We start from the raw sequence: 19,207 nt of genomic DNA on the forward strand, positions 1-19,207 counted from the left end.
GGGCATCCTGCATCTTACCTAGCAATGCCACCACGCGAGCGCCATTGTAGGAACTTGGGAGTAAAACTGGGAGCCCTTGGAGGGTCCTGAGCAGAAAAGGGACTCCATTAGACTTAGAGTTTGAATGGTTCCCTCGGGCTATTTTGTGGAAAACAGATGAAAGAGTAACGTAGGATGCAGGGAAACTAGATGAAGCTGGAGTAACCCAGACTAAACACCACGATTCAGACCAGGTGGTAGGAGTGCAAGTGGTGGGAAGGGTTGCAGATACATTTTGGAAGAATGCCCAATAGGATTTCCTGGCTCACTGGGTGCAGGGTAGGAGAGAAAGAGTCGGTGGCAACTCCAAGAATTTGGTCTGTGTAGTTGGAGTTGCAGCAACTAATTTACAGAAGGCTCTGTAGATGGCATGCTTTGGGGTACAGGTGGGACAAATACCATGAGTGCCATTTTGGACCTGTTAGGTCCGAAATGGCATTTGGGTAGCTTGAGTGGAAAGGTCACGTAGGAATTTGAGTATGGAGCTCAGGAGAGAGCTCGGAGCTGGAGATCTAAATGTGGGCATCTTCAGAGCGTAGATGGTAATTAAAGCCATGAGCCTGGAGGAATTCAGCAAGTTCCTTAACGCTGCCCCTCAGCAGTAAGAGGTCAGGGAAGAGAGAAGGAGCGAGAAAAGGAGGAGTGGAGGACTGACCAACTCTCTAGGTGGGAACCCTAGAGAATGTGAGGTCACTGGAGGACATGTAAAGTGTCACATGCTACTGATAAGTCAGATGAGACGGAGGCTGAGGACTGACTACTGAATTCAGCAATACGGAGATCAGTGGATGCCTCAACAGGAGCATTTCTGGAAGAATGGCACAGGGAGAAGTGGAGTGGGTTTAAGAGGGAACAGGGGAAGCATAATAGAACACAATATAGATAGTTCCTGAAACTATCGAACTATAGTTCCTGCAACTCCCTAGATTGACTTTGGGTAAATTACTTAATCTTCTGAGCTACAAGTGTCTCCTCTTGTAAAAAAAAGAAATAGTAATAAGGATGCTGTGAAAATTAAATATGTAAAGGGCACAGCATATAAGTACTTAGTAAATTAACATTGTTACGACAGTATTAATTCCTGTCAGAGTGTAGTAAGATACTTAAGCTTTCTGTGCTTCAAGTTCCTTATCTGTAAAGTAGAAGTAATAATAGTACCCACCCCATAGTATTGTTGTAATGGTTAAATGAGATAATCTACATACAGCACTTGGAAGCAAATAACTTGTGGCAATAAAGCTCTGATTATCCAAGCAATTCTCTTGTGAATGTTGTAAATGCAGTGCTGCTCAGAAGTGAATGGGGTGCAGAACTTATAATTTCCTGTCAGATAATACTATCCTTGGGTAATGTGATCTAAATTCATCCACTGGTTTTTTTTAAGAGAGAGAGAGAGCGCCTGTGAGCATGTGCAAGCTGGGGAGAGGGAGAGAAGGAGTAAGAAAGGGGGGAGGGGGAGAGAGAGAGAGAGAGAGAGAGAGAGAGAGCGCGAGAGAGAAAGGAAGTCTTAATCAGGCTCCATGGTCACTGCAAGACTCGATCACACAACCCTGGGATCATGACCTGAGCAGAAATCAAAAGTCGGACGCTCAACCGACTGAGCCACCCAGGCGCCCCTAACCTCGTTAACTTTTGATGTCTTTTGATGTTTTAACAGCAGCTGTCTCTGCTGTTTTGTGATGTGTAAAGCCCTTTGCAAGTGATGGTTATTATAACTGACTCAGGATCTCATTGTGAGTTAAACCCACTCTCTACACCAGGGATCTTTGGGAGTGAAGTCTCAAAGGTTAACACTTGTTTTCCATCTCCCTGGAGAACCTGGGAAGCAGAGTCTTAGAACACAGGATGCAGAACTCATGCAGGCGTTCTTAATCATTTCTGAGAACCTGAGGAACCTTCCTCTGAAAACATACAAACACACAACATTTAATGCCTGGAATAAAATCCCTTTAAAGACTCAAAATGTGACTAAATCGTAAGAATTTTTTTTTTTCTACAACAGAAACTTAGAAAGGAGGTAAGAACCTGGAAAGTCCAAAATAAAGATGGAAAGGTGAATTTTTTTTCCTTACAATTTTTTCAATGGAGCCAGAGAGAATTAGTAGCTATCGCATCTGAATATGATAGAGGCCTGTTGTGTTTCCCCACTGCCTTCAAGGAGTAAAAATAACCATACAGTATTAAAGTCTAAGTTGTGTAAAAAGGCAGCTTCCTGTAAGGCCGAGTTGGAGAAATTTTAAACTGTGGGAAAGAGGATCCTATGAAAATTCCTCCAAGACCCTACCCCAATTCACTTGTCACTTAGCTTGTTTTCAAGTGAAAAGACCGGTTGGAGGAAGTGAACTCCAAGCTCCACTTCCAACTCAACAATTCTCCATACAGTGCCATGAAACAAAGGATTTATTTTTCCTTTTTGTGAAACAAAAGTATTTCAGGGAAAGGATTTGGCTCCGGGCTTGGCAATGGAACGCCTGTCCTAGAGCGCCACCCGGTGGCAAGGAGAAGGCAAGACTTACTCTGTAAAGAATACTTCATTTCACAAACTTTTTTTTTTTTTTTTTTTTTTAATCCAGCGTTGGTGAAATATTCCTTTCACTAAATCTATTCTGGCGAGTAATTCAAGTAGAAACATTCTAGACTTATAATCCCTACGTGAAAACTCCCCCGAGGTTTTCATACACTACCTCTGTTTCAGCAGCTGCTCCTGAAAGCTGGGCTGTGTGGAGTCTAGAAGGAAAGCCCCCAGCCAGTGCCCCGTGACTACCAGACCACCCTGACATTCCTACAGACTCCTTCCAAAGACAGCAGGAAATTCAGTTTTGTTCAGGTTTCCTATCAAGCCTCCAAGGTAAAACGACCACTGTTTGGTTAACAATAAAAGGAGAGCGCTCCCTCCCCCCACCCTGCTCCACTGTGGGGTGTGCTGCTTCAACACTCTCCGGGCGCCATAACATTCGGTCCTCACTGGGCGGGGGTAAGGTCACCACAATTCAAGGACGCAACACCACCCACATTAAACCTTTATGATACTTAGTGGGAAGGTGCCATCACAGGATATAAAAGAACATGACAATCGACTGAAGATCATTGGGTGGGCAATGGGGAGTTGCTAATCAGTGGGGTTAAAACTTCAGTAAAGTAAGATGGAGAAGTTCTAGGATCCCCTGTGTGCCTATAGTCAACACTGTCTTGTGTTCTTGAAAATCTGTTTGATGGGGGTTGGGGGAGAGGGGAAAATGGGTGATGGACATTGAGGAGGGCACCTGCTGGGATGAGCACTGGGTGTTGTATGGAAACCAATTTGACAATAAATTACATATTAAAAAAAAAAAAGTAAAGGAAAATCTGTTTAGAGGGTAAAACCCCATGCTGTGTTCTTACTACGATTAAATAAAATCTAAACGATCAGCTGTAGTAGCCTGTCACTACCGTGTTTCTAACACAGTTCTCAACTTCTTCCCACGCCAGTCTGTCCCAGCAGCTCACTGTGTCAGGGATGCCTGGGAGGAAAGGGAGGTTGGCTGGACGATGGGCTCCACCAGAGAGAGGCAAAGGGAAAGGAGGAAAGGGCAGGACCTTCGGGGATGTGATCCAAGCAAGTTTTTGAGCACTCCTCCAGGTGATTACCATACAAGGCCAGGCCTGCAAACTGCTGCCCTCCCTGCTGGCTCAGGGGTGCTTGGTACTCCCTGCTGGCTCAGGGGTGCTTGGTAACGGTTAGTCACAGCATTTTATTTGTCAGTGTGAATCCAGAATTTAACCGGCTAACAAATTTAAAGCTAGAGGTAATTTCCTTGCTCATTTCTTTAGTTGCCTTAGTGATTTTTTTTTTTATCACATTTTCTCACACTACACTGAATTCAAAACAGGAAGCCTCACAATATTAAATCTTCAAAGTCAATATATTCTTTAAAAAAATTAATGGCAGAAAGGTCACCACGAAACCAGAAGGTGGGGGGAATCTTGCTAAGGAGAGCAGATTCTTCAGTTTCTCTCATTTTGCCTTTGCCCCTGGAGTCACGATCTGGTTCTGGCACAGTTCAGCACTGCCACAGGCCTGCCTCCCCCTCGTTACAACACAATTCAGCCCCAAATTGAGAGACCACCAGAAAGTCCACAAAAAGCAGTTTGCGTCCAAACTAATACATTAACCCTAAAGAGCACTTTTAAATGAATTTGTTTCATCACCGAACTGGGGTCTATGGAACTGAAGGATTTTGAGGTCAGAGATGTACTTCCAGGAACAAAGAACAATGAACTAAAAAGAGCCAATTTGATAAATTAAACTTTTCTGGAAGAAGGCCAAGAGGCTGATTGCTAAGAAGCTGCAAATCATTTTTTTTTCCCTTTTCTTTCACAGACCAAACCAGAAAAATAACCAAGTATGGTTTGTACAGAAGAATAACCTAGACAAAATATTTGGGTCTTTCTACTCTGTTCTCTTACCTGAGCAATGTGCTCTTCATTCAATTCTAAATGCAAAGTTTAAATTGGGTGTCTATTCGTGTTTGATTAAACTCTTCCCAATGAAGTCTTCTGTTTCATAGACATTCAGAACATAGCATCGTAGAAAAAAGATCAAGATGTTGGTGAACCTTATTTATATCCCATTCCATCCTGTTTACTCATTCACCCAATAAAACTTACTGAACATCTACCCCATGCCAGGAGAGACGTGAAATTGGCTTGACCTAAGGTGATGGCAGTACATTTACAGAAAAACAGGAGGGCTACTGAGATACCTAGCAGGTAGAATCTGACAGGATTTGACAATGGATCAAACGTGGGGATGAAGGGCCAGGAGTATTCAAGGACGATTCTACTCCTAGGTTTTTATCTGAAGCAACTAGTGGACAATGTGGGGAACACTGGAGGTGGAGGAGGGCTATCTTTCCAACTCCTCCTGTTCAAGAAAGTGTAGGGTAAGTTACAGGGGTCATGGACTCCTGGAAATTAGGAAATAATTTTGTATGAATGTGTACTTTCTCAGGAAACGGCCCTCAGTATTTGACATTTTAAAGGAAGTTAATAACATCATAAAAGGTCAGGGATCACTGGTCCATTGCTTACAGAATTTGGTAATTTTTAGACATTCATGTCAAACAGATGATTCTACCAAGCTGCTCAAGCAAATGGTCTTTAATAAGGCTATGTCTAGAGAGCATTCCATGCTTCTGACCCAGTACCAGGACAAAGTAGTACCAGTGATCATGGGTTACTTTCAATTTAGCCAAAGGACTTGACAAAACTTCCACCGAACTCCAGATTTGATACCACAAACTGATTTCCACAATGTTGAAGGACTCTCTGACTCGGACAAGATCCTAAGCCAAGCCAAAAGAGAAGGCAGGTTCACTGGTAATTAACTACACTGACGCCTGTGACACCTGATTTTGGCTTTCATTGAAATACTCACCATTTCTCTTAAATCAAGTTGCTGAGGCAACTTTTCCAAGCCTCATGAATCTGGACAGAGTCCAGGTAATTGGACCGATTCCACGTAAAAACTACATAGAGACCAAAGAGTTTTCATGGAGTTCCATTTCTGAATCTAAAAAGGTTAGCAAAAATAAATTTACATCAATTGTAGAAAAGGTTGTTGAAGCTCACACTCTATCTGATCATAAACAGATGTTCCACTGCCAAAAGCTTAAGGTGTAAAAAGGATGCTATCACTTAATTAGAGCCGAATGTTCCACCTCCCTACTCTCCATTTGCTTAACTATCCTACTCCAAATCAATACAGGAAGGCCATTACTTTTAAAATTCAGAAAAGAAAGGGTAAACTTCTGGCTCTGGCCCATATATGCTCACTTAAGTTCCTTCTAAGCAAAGGGAAAGACAGGTATCATGAGGAAGAAATAGAGAACAGAAGGATATGCTGTGCCTAACAGTCAATATCCTAAATGGTACACAGAGAGTCTTATCTGGCTGACAGGTTTTTTCGTACATATGGTATCAGAAGCAATTTTTGTAAGAATATATGAGTGACAATTGCAGTACCAGGATACTTCTGTCAAGGAGTCATTTGTTCCAGTAAGAAACTGGCTTTGGTACCTACTTACAGTCCCATCGAATGACAGATTAAGGGTAAGTTTGTACCAAACCACCCAAATGGAGCCTGAGAACAGAAATCATCTGCTCCGGACAGAAGACCCACTGTAGCAAAGGCTCTGAATGTGGAATCAGGAAATCAGGTAAGCAACTGAGACAGCACTGAATGACAGCTGCAAGCGGAGACTACACTGGTATTCAGTGTGTGGAACAGTCTCAGAAGAGAATTTAAGAAACTGGAACATGGCTTACAAGGGTTTGAGATGTTGCTATTAACAAGAGAAATAAAACAAGTCTGAGATGTAGCTGTCAGGCACTTAAGAAGTGGCTCTAGTGGGAATGAACTTCCAACTTCATGGAATAAAAGTCTTTATCTACAACACAGCAAAGGCTTACAAAGGTCAAGAACAAAAAGGTCGTGCCAAAAATGAAGACAAACGTTTTAATCAAGAAAATTGTCAAATCTGTTTTCATAACTATATAAGCAACCTTTGTATTTCAGTCAATTAAGTTCTCTGGGTCATATATTAAGTGAAATTTTCATTCCTGCAGAATCATCACAAGAAAAACTAAACAAATAAAAAACCTAGACATTTTTTGACAAAACAAATTCCAACTTCATAAATATACAGAAGTCAAACAAAATGCTGTTACAAACTCCAAAGAGCAGGCCAATCATAATTCCTTGATCCCAGTAACTTCCCATTAGTTCTATAACAAAAGTTTAGAGAGCAGAGACAGGGTCAGAAGTTTGGTTTCCTCATCAAATTATTTATCTAAATTGCACTAAGAAGTAATAATAATCAAGTAAACATTGTTTCTTATATTTTTCCACAAAGTAAAAAAACATTTGAAAAAATGTTAACAGAAAATATAAAACAAAGTTTATATCAAACAGAAATCTAAAAAGCATTTCCTGAAAACTATGCTTATAACCAAGAAAATTTAGCTGTGAATAAATTCTCCACTCAGTTGTTAAGTGGGTCACTCAATTTCCTGTGAGAAGTGGCACCCAAGTCAATTGTGATTCCAAATGTTAGAGAAGACCTTCTTCACCGAGAAGTTAAAGTAACTTGTCTACATGCTTAAAAACGAGCAGAATTTAAAGTATTCTGGTTCCGGGGCGCCTGGGTGGCGCAGTCGGTTAAGCGTCCGACTTCAGCCAGGTCACGATCTCGCGGTCCGTGAGTTCGAGCCCCGCGTCAGGCTCTGGGCTGATGGCTCGGAGCCTGGAGCCTGTTTCCGATTCTGTGTCTCCCTCTCTCTCTGCCCCTCCCCCGTTCATGCTCTGTCTCTCTCTGTCCCAAAAATAAATAAACGTAGAAAAAAAAATTTTTTTTTTAAAATAAATAAAATAAAGTATTCTGGTTCCTGCAGAACCAGAGACTAATGACACCAAGAACTTACCAGGCTGACTGGTGACTGAGACAAATGACACCTGTTAGGAAAAGGACTGTGTTCAAAGAATATAGACAGAACTTCACTGTCATCTTGTAAAACATCAAGATCTGAATGGGCTATAGGAAGTGAAAAATTTTTGATGTCTTAGTGATGGCTCCTGTAAAATTATGAATAACGCTGTCCATGGCACTGTATATATAAATAAAATGAATTTAATTCTGAAAAGAGGATCCAAAGTTTGTTAGAAAAGCCTTGCTACACATGTATAAATATAATAGGAAGCTTCAGAAAGACTGCTCTGTAAGATGTTGGTTTCTCATCCCTTACCATGCCCCCCACCCCATTTAGATTCTTTAGCCATAGAATTGGCCCACTGTCATTTAAGCTATCTACATTCAAGAATACAAGATGTTGTAAATCAATCATTGTCCCCTCCAACACCAGGGGTTTGCCCAGCTATCAGAACCACCATTCTAGGGGCACCTGGGTGGCTCAGTCGGTTAAGCGTCTGACTTCAGCTCAGGTCATGATCTCGCGGTTTGTGGGTTCAAGCCCCGCATCCAGCTCTGTGCTGACAGCTCAGAGCCTGGAGACTGCTCCGGATTCTGTGTCTCCCTCTCTCTCTCAAAAATAAACAAATATTAATTAAAAAAAAAAAAAAGAATCACCATTCTTTTGGACTTATGTAGTAAACTTTGTCTTCTGGAACCAAATCATTTAAATTACAAAACACAGAGCTGCAATATTTTCCTTTGGAAAAGGCACTGACCCTAGAAGTCAGCAGATAAGGGAATTTGAGGCATGTGACCATAGACCAGTCTTTCTAGGCTTCAAATTTCTTCATCTAATATCAAGATGTAGATCAAAACTCTACAATTCTAAGTCTCTAGGTTAGACAGAGTCTGACAGTAGGCAGAAGCCTCTAGTTAGCCTCATACCTTAAACTGGGCAACTGGCATCTCAAATGTTTGCAAGTTAAAGGGTCAGTCCAGGCATGGCTGACTGCAGTGAGGAGGGCCCCTTTTGATATCCCGTGGGGTGTTTTTAGATGGAAGACAGGTATTGGCTACAAGCCACTGGTTTTAAAACCTGAATGGCTATTAGTAAAGCTACTCCTTCTTCCAACCCTAAAGAGTTTATAACCAGAATTTTCCTTTATGTTCTTATACCCATTCCTTCTCACACACCTCAGGCCCCCACATCCCAGTCAACACTTGGGGACCTCCATCACTTCTAACAGATCTTTAACAACAAAAATACAGGGGGCGGGGTCTGTTCTAAGTATATGTGTCAACCAATCTTTAGACAATAAAATATAGTTAACCCTAAACTACAGAGCAGCTACCTATTGTTTTAACATCTCTTATTGTTATCCCTGCCCATATACATAAATCTATTTACTCATGTTCAAATGATCTACTAAATTTTGTTGATGTGTTGGGCTATTTTAGTTAACTACCAAGCAAAACCCACCTTATGGGATAAACAAATTGGCAGACTGGCCGTCCCAGTCAAAGTCAAGTAGTCAAAATATGTACAAGCCTCTCGGAGGCTCATTCTTCACTCTGCTCACTCAGGATGTTAACTATTAATTGCCAAATAGGCTTCTTTCAAAGTATACTGACACTTGTTAGAGATGCCTCTGTCTAAATAATCATCTGGCCATTTGCAAAAGGATGGGAATATGAAAGAGCCTTAGCACAGTGATTCTGTAATCCCCATCAGGTTACCCAGTATTGGCAGAATCCCTACTGGTAGCTCAGTGCCATTACACAGAGTTACAGTGTAACCGACGAAATACATAAACATCGCTTCTACCAGATTCACCTCACCCCAAGCCCAATGACTGCCCATCTGGAGAAGTCAAGTATATTATTCACACTTGGTTTCTTTAAAGGAAGAATTCTAAGAAGTGTGATTCTAAAATGAATCTTCTTCTTTAGAAACAAACTGTGGATAATTACCTAAACCTACAAAGAAAACCAGAACTTTTCCAGTTCATATCACAGTTGAGTAGGATATTTAACTGGTCACTGACCCTCCATATAACTTTTCAACTGTCTTCTCCAATAAAGATGTCTGATATAAAATCACAAAAGCCCAAATGGGAACTTGCTCTTTCTACTAGGCCAGCTATCGTGATGTTTCCAGATTATTATTATTTTTTTTGTCAATTAGAATATCATTCTTAAAGATATATTGGAATTAAAGGTGAATCTGGATTTTCAAATTTTATTGCATTAAATATGTTTTCTCTTAAGTTTTTAAACCAAAAGCCATCAGTATTTAGAGACTTTGGGTTTAACTTTGTTTCACGATTCTTAATCCTAAGAAGTTCCAGCCAGTAATAGTCTAAATTTACTCTCATCTCATTCTCTTCCTCAGTGGACATTTTCCTGATTAAATACTTGAGAAGAAGAGAAATCCTGTATTGTAGAGAGAGAGAGAGAAAGGAAGTAGGGGCCAGCTCTGGCATTTAATGCCGAAATAGGAGGCCTAGAAGAGGGGCTAGAAAGGTGAAACTCTAGTTATAAGTAGCACACCAGTAATTCACAGCTCTTTCTCAAATTTTAATTCTAAGAAATGATTCTGTATTGGATTTTTTAAATTTGGGGATAAGTCTAGTATTTTACCACAAAGAATTTAAATTAGTATCACTCACATTCTTTAATTTCACCTTTCAGTCTCTTGTTTGTTCTTGATGGTTCATTCTATGAACTTAACAAAATGTCCTATAGCATTTCCCACAATTTGACTTCAGAGAGCATCATGTTACACAGATGCTTAAACAGTACCCTCCTGAATGACTACCACCCAGGAGCTCCTGGGAACCGTGAGTCCTACAGGGAAGGCTCAGTCAGCTAAGTGTGAACAACCGGTCTCTAGAATTGCATTATGAGTCTTCAAGAAACTGCCTGTACTGAAAGACAGCTTAATTTTTTTAATGTGAAAGTTCTTTCACGACCAAAGCCTCAGGATATGGATTTTCTCACCGAGCCTAGCATTTTAAAGAAATGATAGTGGTAAGAAGTGGAGCTCTGGATTATCTCCATGATCTAGAAAATTTCAAATGAGAAAAAAAAAAAAAAGCAGCCTTACAATTCAGACATCCTTTTTCTGAAGAATCAGAGATCATTTTTGTCTTACTAAATATGGATCACAAGACATCAGTTTTCCAGTTTTCATTTATCAGTCATGTTATGTACAAGAAAGACATTTATAGAAACACACACACGAATTCCTTTACACTACATTAAACTGAGGTGAACAAAACTATAGGGAACAATAAACATTAAAACATTAAATATCAATACTTACACAACAAAGTGGACTGTTAGCATAACACAGCTAACATACAATCACACAGAAAGACATAAGCATCAACTATCAAAATACCGTTTTGTCTCAATACCGCCTTATTTTGGCCTTGGGAAATCACCAAGCCCTAAAGCACCTGGCTTATTGCTTTCTCCTCGACTTCCTCCCTCAAGTTTCCATCCTTTTCACACTGGGATACCAATGTAGGAGGCTCCTGGATGTGGCCAGCCGCGCAGCAGCTCCTAAGGCGGCAGTGGCTGTACTCCGGGGAATGTAGAGCTTCTGGGAGATCTGGTGGTCAGGAGACAAAATCAAAGACAGCTGGTCCATGGCTCCGTGACTCTTGTCTTTGAACACTGTAATAGCATGGCTACTAGAAAAATCATTCTTCAGGCGCTCTGGAGAGCTCTCCACTGAAAAAGAAAGAACACACAAGTCTTCTCAAGGGGTTCTCATGCTCTGCCTTCTCTCTCCCATTCTAGTTCTTTATTAACATGTGTTACAATCAACTTCTGTTACATGGTGACACCTTCTGTTACGATCAGAGATGAGCCTGGGAAACCAGCCAACAAATGGAAAAGAAATGAGGGTGGAGAGTCATGCGTTGAGATGAAGCAAATCCTTGTCAGAATGAGGAGAGGGAAAGAGAGGGGGGAAACGTACTTATGAACAGGAAGGGAAATTTTCTCTCTAGGACACGATAAAAATAAGTTGGAAATGATTCCAACTCCAGGGAGGAGCCCTTAAGCTCCCCTATTTCCATCCGGCAATGAACACAAGTGTACCCCACGGGTGTTTTCTACTGCCAAAGTGGCTCCAATTTGAGACTGTGCCAGTGTAAAAACAAAATTGACCAAGATGTTTGTAAGAAGTTCCAAAAACCAGTTATCAGCCATAAAACAAATTCCTTAGGAATTAGTTTCAACTACGAAGAAAGAACCTTTTAAATGAAATAAATTCGCTGGGAACTCCAATGCCAAAAGTTCTGAACAGCAGGAAGGGATGCCAGGCATTCTCACGCGTCTACTCCAGGCCAGCGCACCCGTTTACCGCCTGCTTACAATGAGAGAAGGCGCTCTGATGCCAGCATCTAAGCAAACACACTGCTTCCTTCAAGAAAGCTCTGCTTTAGTTTAAAAAAAAATCTAGGTGAGCTAAACAATGTCCATCATCACAAACACTTCCCAAACTGCCACCGGTATGATTACATTTTGTAAAGCATTGCCCTAGATCTTAAAAACACATATTTCAGAAAATCTAGAGAAAACGCAGGCATAATCAGTACTTTATTCATCTTTGCATTTTTAGCATCTAACATAGCAGCATGTGGCATATGTTCCGTACATTTGTGGTGAATTACGTTCAAGAATTTGAGAGTAAAATTCTGATCAAAAAGTTGTAATTAATGCCCACAAAAGGGGAAAAGAGCTGGTGCATTCAAATAAAAACAAGTGGTTTTACACAAAGTTTTGGTGAGTTCAGATTTTAAAAGGGATAAAGAGTAGTGAAACTTCTGCTTCCGGACATAAGGTTAATTCAACAGGAATTGAAAAACAGTCTCTTCTGCCTTAAACAACTGGAAAACTGGACAAAATGTATGAAACAACAGCTGTTATACACTGAACAGCAAGCATGCAAGATAGTAATCCCTGAGAGAAGGGAAACAAATGAAGTGAGCTTTACAAGGGCCTCAGCTCACTGTTAAGATGATTTCCTGGCTTCAGTACAAGAAGGGAGAATCCAAACTGAGCCTGGAGATCTTACTGGGTTGAAAAGACAGAGTTTGGAACTCATGGAGGCCAAGCTGCCTAGAATTTGTGGGAGGAAAGTACCAGAGAAGAAGCAGATGGAAATCTGCAGAGAGGTCCCTTTGAGTCTTAGGCTGGCTAGTGATCTGGCTCAGGCACGTGAGGAGACCATGAGGCCAAGGAGAAAACCATCCTGAAAGGAACAGGCAGAACAATCATTGTAGCTTCTGGGCAAAGTAGGGCGTGTTCCCACCAGACAGAGTGTAAAGAAATCCTAACATATGGAACATCTAGTCCTATCTCTACCCTCAGAATGGTACTGCCTAAATAGCAGGGCCAACAGACTAAAGACTTTTCTAGGCCAGCCTAATGAAACCTAAAAGAAATGCAAAAATGATAAAACCAATTTCAGGTGATTAAACTGCATCTTCCCCAATCCCCCCCAACCAATTGGTGGATGGGTGGATAGAGAAAGAGAGAGAGAGAGATACACACAGAGAAGGAAGGAGAAAAGAAGGAGAGAAGGGGAGGGGAGGGAAAAGAAAAAGAGGCCCAGTCAATAATGTAAAATTCAGTGTCTGCCATATAACAAAAAGTTACCAGATGTGCACAGAAGAGAGAAAAATAGGACTTGTTCTCAGGAGAAAAAGCAACAGGTAGAAGCCAATTCAGCAATGACACAAATGACAGAAATGGTACACATGCCAGAATCACAAGGAAAGGGTATTAAAATAGCTGTTCTAAGAGTACTCCAGGTGTAGGGGCACCTGGGTGGCTCAGTCAGTTGAGCGTTCAGCTTCGGCTCAGGTCATGATCTCACGGTTTGTGAGTTTGAGCCCTGCATCGGGCTCTGTGCTGACAGCTCACAGCCTGGAGCCTGTTTCAGATTCTGTGTCTCCCTCTCTCTGCTCCTCCCCTGCTCGTGCTCTGTCTGCCTCTCTCTCTCTCTCTCTCTCTCTCTCTCTCTCTCAAAAACAAACATTAAAAAAAAATTTTTTTAAAAAAGGGTACTCCAGGTATACAAGAAGGCAGAGAAAAATACAAGTATGATGAGGAAAAAAAAAAAAAAAAAAAAGATTTAAAAAGACCCAAACCAAACCAGTAGAGATGAAAAATACAATTTCTGAGATGAAAAATATACTGGATGGGAAAAGAATATATTAATCACTGAACAAGAAAAGGTGAGTACCATTAAGAGACAGTAATAGAGGGCCGCCTGGGTGGCGCAGTCGGTTAAGCGTCCGACTTCAGCCAGGTCACGATCTCGCGGTCCATGAGTTCGAGCCCCGCGTCAGGCTCTGGGCTGATGGCTCAGAGCCTGGAGCCTGTTTCCGATTCTGTGTCTCCCTCTCTCTCTGCCCCTCCCCCGTTCATGCTCTGTCTCTCTCTGTCCCAAAAATAAATAAACGTTGAAAAAAAAAAAATTAAAAAAGAAAAAAAAAAAAAAGAGACCATCCAAAGACTAGGGAAAAGAAGTATACCAGTAGGTGTAGAAAAAGTGACCTATCGCATATAATGTGTAAAATTGGAGTTAAAAAAAAAAAAAAAAAAAAAAAGAAGGGGGAGTGACAGAAAAACACATTTGAAGAATAATGATTGAATTTTTTTCAGATTTAATGGCAACTATAAACTTGGAGATCCAAGAGCTCAATGAAGAAGAAATACAAAGAGAACTACACCAAGCCACCTTATAATCAGATTGTTGAAAATCAGTGATGTGGGAGAAAATCTTAAAAGCATCCAGAGAAAATAACACATTACAAAGGAACATACACAAAAATGACAACAGACTTGACATCACAGTGACAAGCAAAGTGACATCTTTTAATGCAGTGACAAATATACCAACCTATGACTTTATATCCAGAAAAAAAAACTTAAAGAAATGAAATGAAATGAAATAAAAATAAAGGCTTTTCCTAACGTGAAAGAACTGAGAAAAGACATCAGTAGCAGACCAGCACCACAAGATATGTAAGTTCTTCAAGCAAAAAATAAAATAATGCTGGACAGAAACCTGGACCTACAAAGGTGTTGATAAACGACAGTCTGTGGGCCAAATCCAGCCTACCTACCACCTGGTTTTTAATAAAGTTTTATTGGAAAACAGCTATATTCATTCATTTGTGTATTATTTATGGCTGCTTTGCTTTCCTAGAAACTCACACACTACCCAAACTGAAAGAGGAAGTAATAGGAAATTTGAACAGACCCATAACCAGCAAAGAAACTGAATCAGTAATCAAATCTCTCCCAACAAACAGGGGGCCTGGGTGGCTCAGTCTGTTAAGCCTTGACTTCAGCTCAGGTCATGATCTCCCAGTTCATGAGTTCGAGCCCATGTTGGTCTCGGCGCTGACAGCACAGAACCTGGAGCCTGCTTCGAGTTCTGTGTCTCCTGCTCTCTCTGCCCCTCTCCGTCTCATGCTCTGTGTCTCTCTCTCAAAAATAAATACACATTTTTTAAAAATTAAAAAAAAAGTCTCCCAACAAACAAAGGTCCAGGGCCAAATGGCTTCCCAGGAGAATGCTACCACACATTTAAAGAAGAGTTAACACTTATTCTTCTCAAACTGTTCCAAATAAACAGGAAAGGAAGGAAAATGTCCAAACTCATTCTATGAATCATTACCTTGATTCCAAAACCAGACAAAGACCCCACTAAATTACAGGCCAATACTCCTGATGAAACTGGATGCAAAAATTCTCTACAAGATACTAGAAAATTCAATCCAACAGTATACATTCAAAGAATTATTCACCACAATCAAGTGGGATTTATTCCTGGGCTACAGGGCTGGTTCAATATTTGCAAATCAACCAATGTGATATATCACATTAATAAAGGAAAGGATAAGAACTATATGATCCTGTCAATAGATGCAGAAAATGCATTTGACAAAATACAGCATCCATTCTTGATAAAAACCCTCAACAAAGTAGGGATAGACGGAACATACCTCAACATAAAACACATATACAAAAGACCCACAGCTAGTATCAACTTCAATGGGGAAAAACTGAAAGCTTTCCCTCTACATCTAAGAACGAGACCGGGTAGACCATTCTCACTTTTACTATTTAACACAGTACTGGAAGTCTTTGCCTCAGCAATAAGCCAACAGAAAGAAATAAAAAGGCATCCAAATCAGCAAAGAAGTCAAATTTTCTCTATTTGCAGGTGACATGATACCCTATATAGAAAACTCAAGACTCCACCAAAAAAAATTGCTAGAATATATGAATTCAGCAAAGTCACAGGACATAAAATGAATGTGCAGAAATCTGTTGCATTTCTAGACACCAATAATGAAGCAGCAGAAAAAGAAATCAAGATACCTGGGAAAAAACCTAACAAAAGAGGTAAAAGATCTGTACTCTGAAAACTATACAACACTTATGAAGAAACTAGGATACAAAGAAATGGAAAAACATTCTTTGCTCATGGATTGGAAGAACAAACATTGTTAAAATGTCTATACTACCCTAAGCAATCCACACACTTAATGCAATCCCTATCAAAATACCAACAGCATTTTTCAAAAAGCTGTAACAAACAATCCTAATATTTGTATGGAAACACTAAAAGATCCCGAATAGCCAAAGCAATCCTGAAAAAGAAAAGCAGAGCTGAAGACATCACAATTTGGGGCTTCAAATTATACTACAAAGCTGCTATAATCAAAACAGGATGGTCCTGGTACAAAAATAGACACGTATATCAACAGAACAGAAAACCCAGAAATGAACCCACAATTATATGGTCAATTAATCTTCAACAAAGCAGGAAAGAATCTTATCATTGGTCAAAGACAGACTCTTCAACAAATGGTGTTGGAAAAACTGGACAGCAACATGCAAAACAATGAAACTGGACCACTCTCTTACATCATACACAAAAATAAATTCAAAATGGATGAAAGACCTAAATATGAGACCTGAAACCTTAAAATCCTGGAGAAGAACACATGCAGTAAGCTCTTTGACATCAGTCATAGCTCTAGATAAGTCTCCAGAGGCAAGGGAAACAAAAGCAAAAATAAACTATTGGGACTTCATCAAAACAAAAAGCTTCTACACAGCAAAGGAAACAATCAAAAACCTAAAACCTCCCTGAATGGGAGAAGGTACCTACCTGCAAAGTGATGGAGGGTAAAGAGTGCACTTGTGATGAGCACCAGATGACGTATGCAAGTGGTGAATAACTATATTGTACACCTGAAACTAATATTATAACATATGAAAAAAAAATCTCAATAAAAACTTTAGCAAGCTTTGTGTAAATTTACATTAATCCTAAAATTCATATGGAAGGGGCTCCTGGGTGGCTCAGTCAGTTAAGTGTCCCACTCTTGATTTCGACTCAGGTCATGATCTCATGGTTCATGGGTTCAAGTCCTGCATTGAGCTCTGTGCTGACAGTGCAGAGCCTGCCTGCAATTCTGTCTCCTTCTCTCTGCCCCTCCCCAACTTGCACGCACACACGTTCTCTGTCTCTCAAAATAAATATTTAAAAATAATAAATAAAATTCATGCAGAAAATGACCTAAGATAGCCAAAACAATCTGATAAAGAACAAAATTGTATGATTTCATGACTTATAAAGCCACACGAATCAAGGCAATGGTATAAAGACATACAGACTACTAAAACATAATAGAAGTCTAGAAATAGACCCTCACATATACAGCCTGCTGACTTTTGACAAAGATATCAATGCAGTTTAAAAGTGAAATGACAGCCTTTTCTTTTTCTTTTTTAAAGTTTATTTATTTATTTTGAGAGACAGACAGACAGACAGACAGACAGCCAGGGAGGGGCAGAGAGAGAGGGAGAGAGAGAGAGAATCCCAAGCAGGCTCAGCTCAGAGCCCAATGTGGGAACTCAAACTCACGAATCATGAGGTCATGACCTGAGCTGAAATCAAGAGTCAGATGCTTAACTGTTGAGTACCCCAGGTGCCCCAGAAAGGACAGCCTTTTCAAGAACTGATGCTAAAAGTGAATATTTTATATGCAGTCAAAATAAACATTAATCCTTATATCGCACCATAATAATAATAATAATAATAATAATAACAATACAAATAGTAACTCAAAAATTAACAAATTGGATCACAGATCTAATTGTAAGACCTAAAACTAGAGAACTTTCATATGAAAAAGAGAAAATCAGTTACTTGGGTTAAAAAAGATTTCTGAACAGGACACAAAAAGGTCAACCTTTACACTAAGAAAAAAATCAATCAGACTTCATCAAAACGAAAAGTTTTGCTCTTCCAAAGATGCTGTTAAGGAAATAACACACTTGAAAATATTTGTGATGTATATATACATATACACACACACATACATATCTGAAAAAAGCTTTTGTGTCAAGTATAATTTTTACACATCAATGAAAAGATGATAATTTAATGAAAATGAACAAATATTTGAACGTGCAATTCACTAAAGAAGATATACAGATTGCATGTAAGCACACGAAAAGACGGTCAACATCACTGGCAAAGAGGGAAATACAAATTAAAACCACAAGATACCATTACACACGCACTAGAATGGCAAAATTTTAAGACTGATAATATCATGTGTTGGCAAGGAGATGGAGCAATTGGAACTTTCATATATTACTGGTGCGAATAAAGAATGGTACAGCCACTTTGGAAAACATTTTGGCAGTTCTTAAGAAGTTAATCATGTAATGATCATGGGAGCCAGCAATTCTACTCCTTGGCATGTACTGAGTATGTGTACACAAAGAGCTGTATGTGAACGTTCACAGCTTTTTTCATAATGGCCCAAATCCGGAAACAACGCAGATGTCTGTCATGTAATGAACAAATTATGCTATATCCATACAATGGGGTACTACTTAGCAGTAAATCAGAACGAACTTCTGACCTTGGCAACAATATAAATGAATCTCTAAAACATCCTAAGTGAAAAAGTTCAGACTTAAAAACTATACACTGTATGACTCTCTTTCTATGAAATTCTAGAAAAAGGAAAGTAACATGTCAGGAACCAGCAAGCAAGGGGAGTGAATGACTGCAGACCAACAGACGGACGCGAGGAACTGCGTGGAATTGCTCTATATCATGATGGTGGTGGTGGTGGTGGTTACAAGACTGGATACATATGTCAAAACTCACAGAACTGTACACGTCAAAAGTGGCAAATTTCACTGTCTGTAAAACTGACTCCCCCAACCAAACTGCAAAAGAAAAAAAAAAAAAGGAGTGGCAAAATAAAAGGGAACAATTGAGCCCAGAATAACGTAAGGACTTGAGACAAATGCTAAAGTCAGCAATTTTTCAAGTTATGTTCTGGAAAAGATAAATGACAAACCACGGTATCTGTCAATTGTATGTAAACCTACCTGAACCAGAGTGTTTTTCTGGGGAATCCATCCCCGTAGGGGTTGCGCTGAAGGCTGCTGGGGGTAGCTGGGTTTGCTTTGCCTGAGTCTGAGTGCTGCTGGGCTCAAACTGGCTCCCTTCTGCTGACTGCTGTGGCTGGATAAGAGAGATGTAGAACTCTTCCAATTTGGGCAATGTGGAAGAGTCTGAAGAACTCTCTGAGCTTGGCTGCTGCAGTATGGGAAAAGTAGGGCAAAAGCATGAAAGGTAATTGTTAGCATAACAG

At 40.1% G+C, this 19,207-nt stretch overlaps 1 protein-coding gene across 1 annotated transcript in view; it reads right to left on the reverse strand.

Moving 5' to 3' along the window:
• Nucleotides 1-10,980: 10,980 nt before the first annotated feature.
• Nucleotides 10,981-19,207, reverse strand: part of TDRD5 (tudor domain containing 5) — a 96,157-nt gene continuing 87,930 nt past the window's right edge. Inside the window, exons 17-18 of the mRNA XM_047076461.1 lie at nucleotides 18,942-19,152; nucleotides 10,981-11,225 (exon numbers count right to left, since the gene is read on the reverse strand). Of these exons, the coding sequence (XP_046932417.1) occupies nucleotides 10,981-11,225; nucleotides 18,942-19,152 (456 nt within the window). The remainder of the gene's footprint in view (nucleotides 11,226-18,941; nucleotides 19,153-19,207) is intronic.

Source organism: Lynx rufus, unplaced genomic scaffold (genome assembly GCF_022079265.1).
Source record: "Lynx rufus isolate CCGP_SWC_20201006 ecotype Redwood Valley unplaced genomic scaffold, mLynRuf1.p SCAF_15, whole genome shotgun sequence".
Classification (NCBI taxonomy): domain Eukaryota; kingdom Metazoa; phylum Chordata; class Mammalia; order Carnivora; family Felidae; genus Lynx; species Lynx rufus.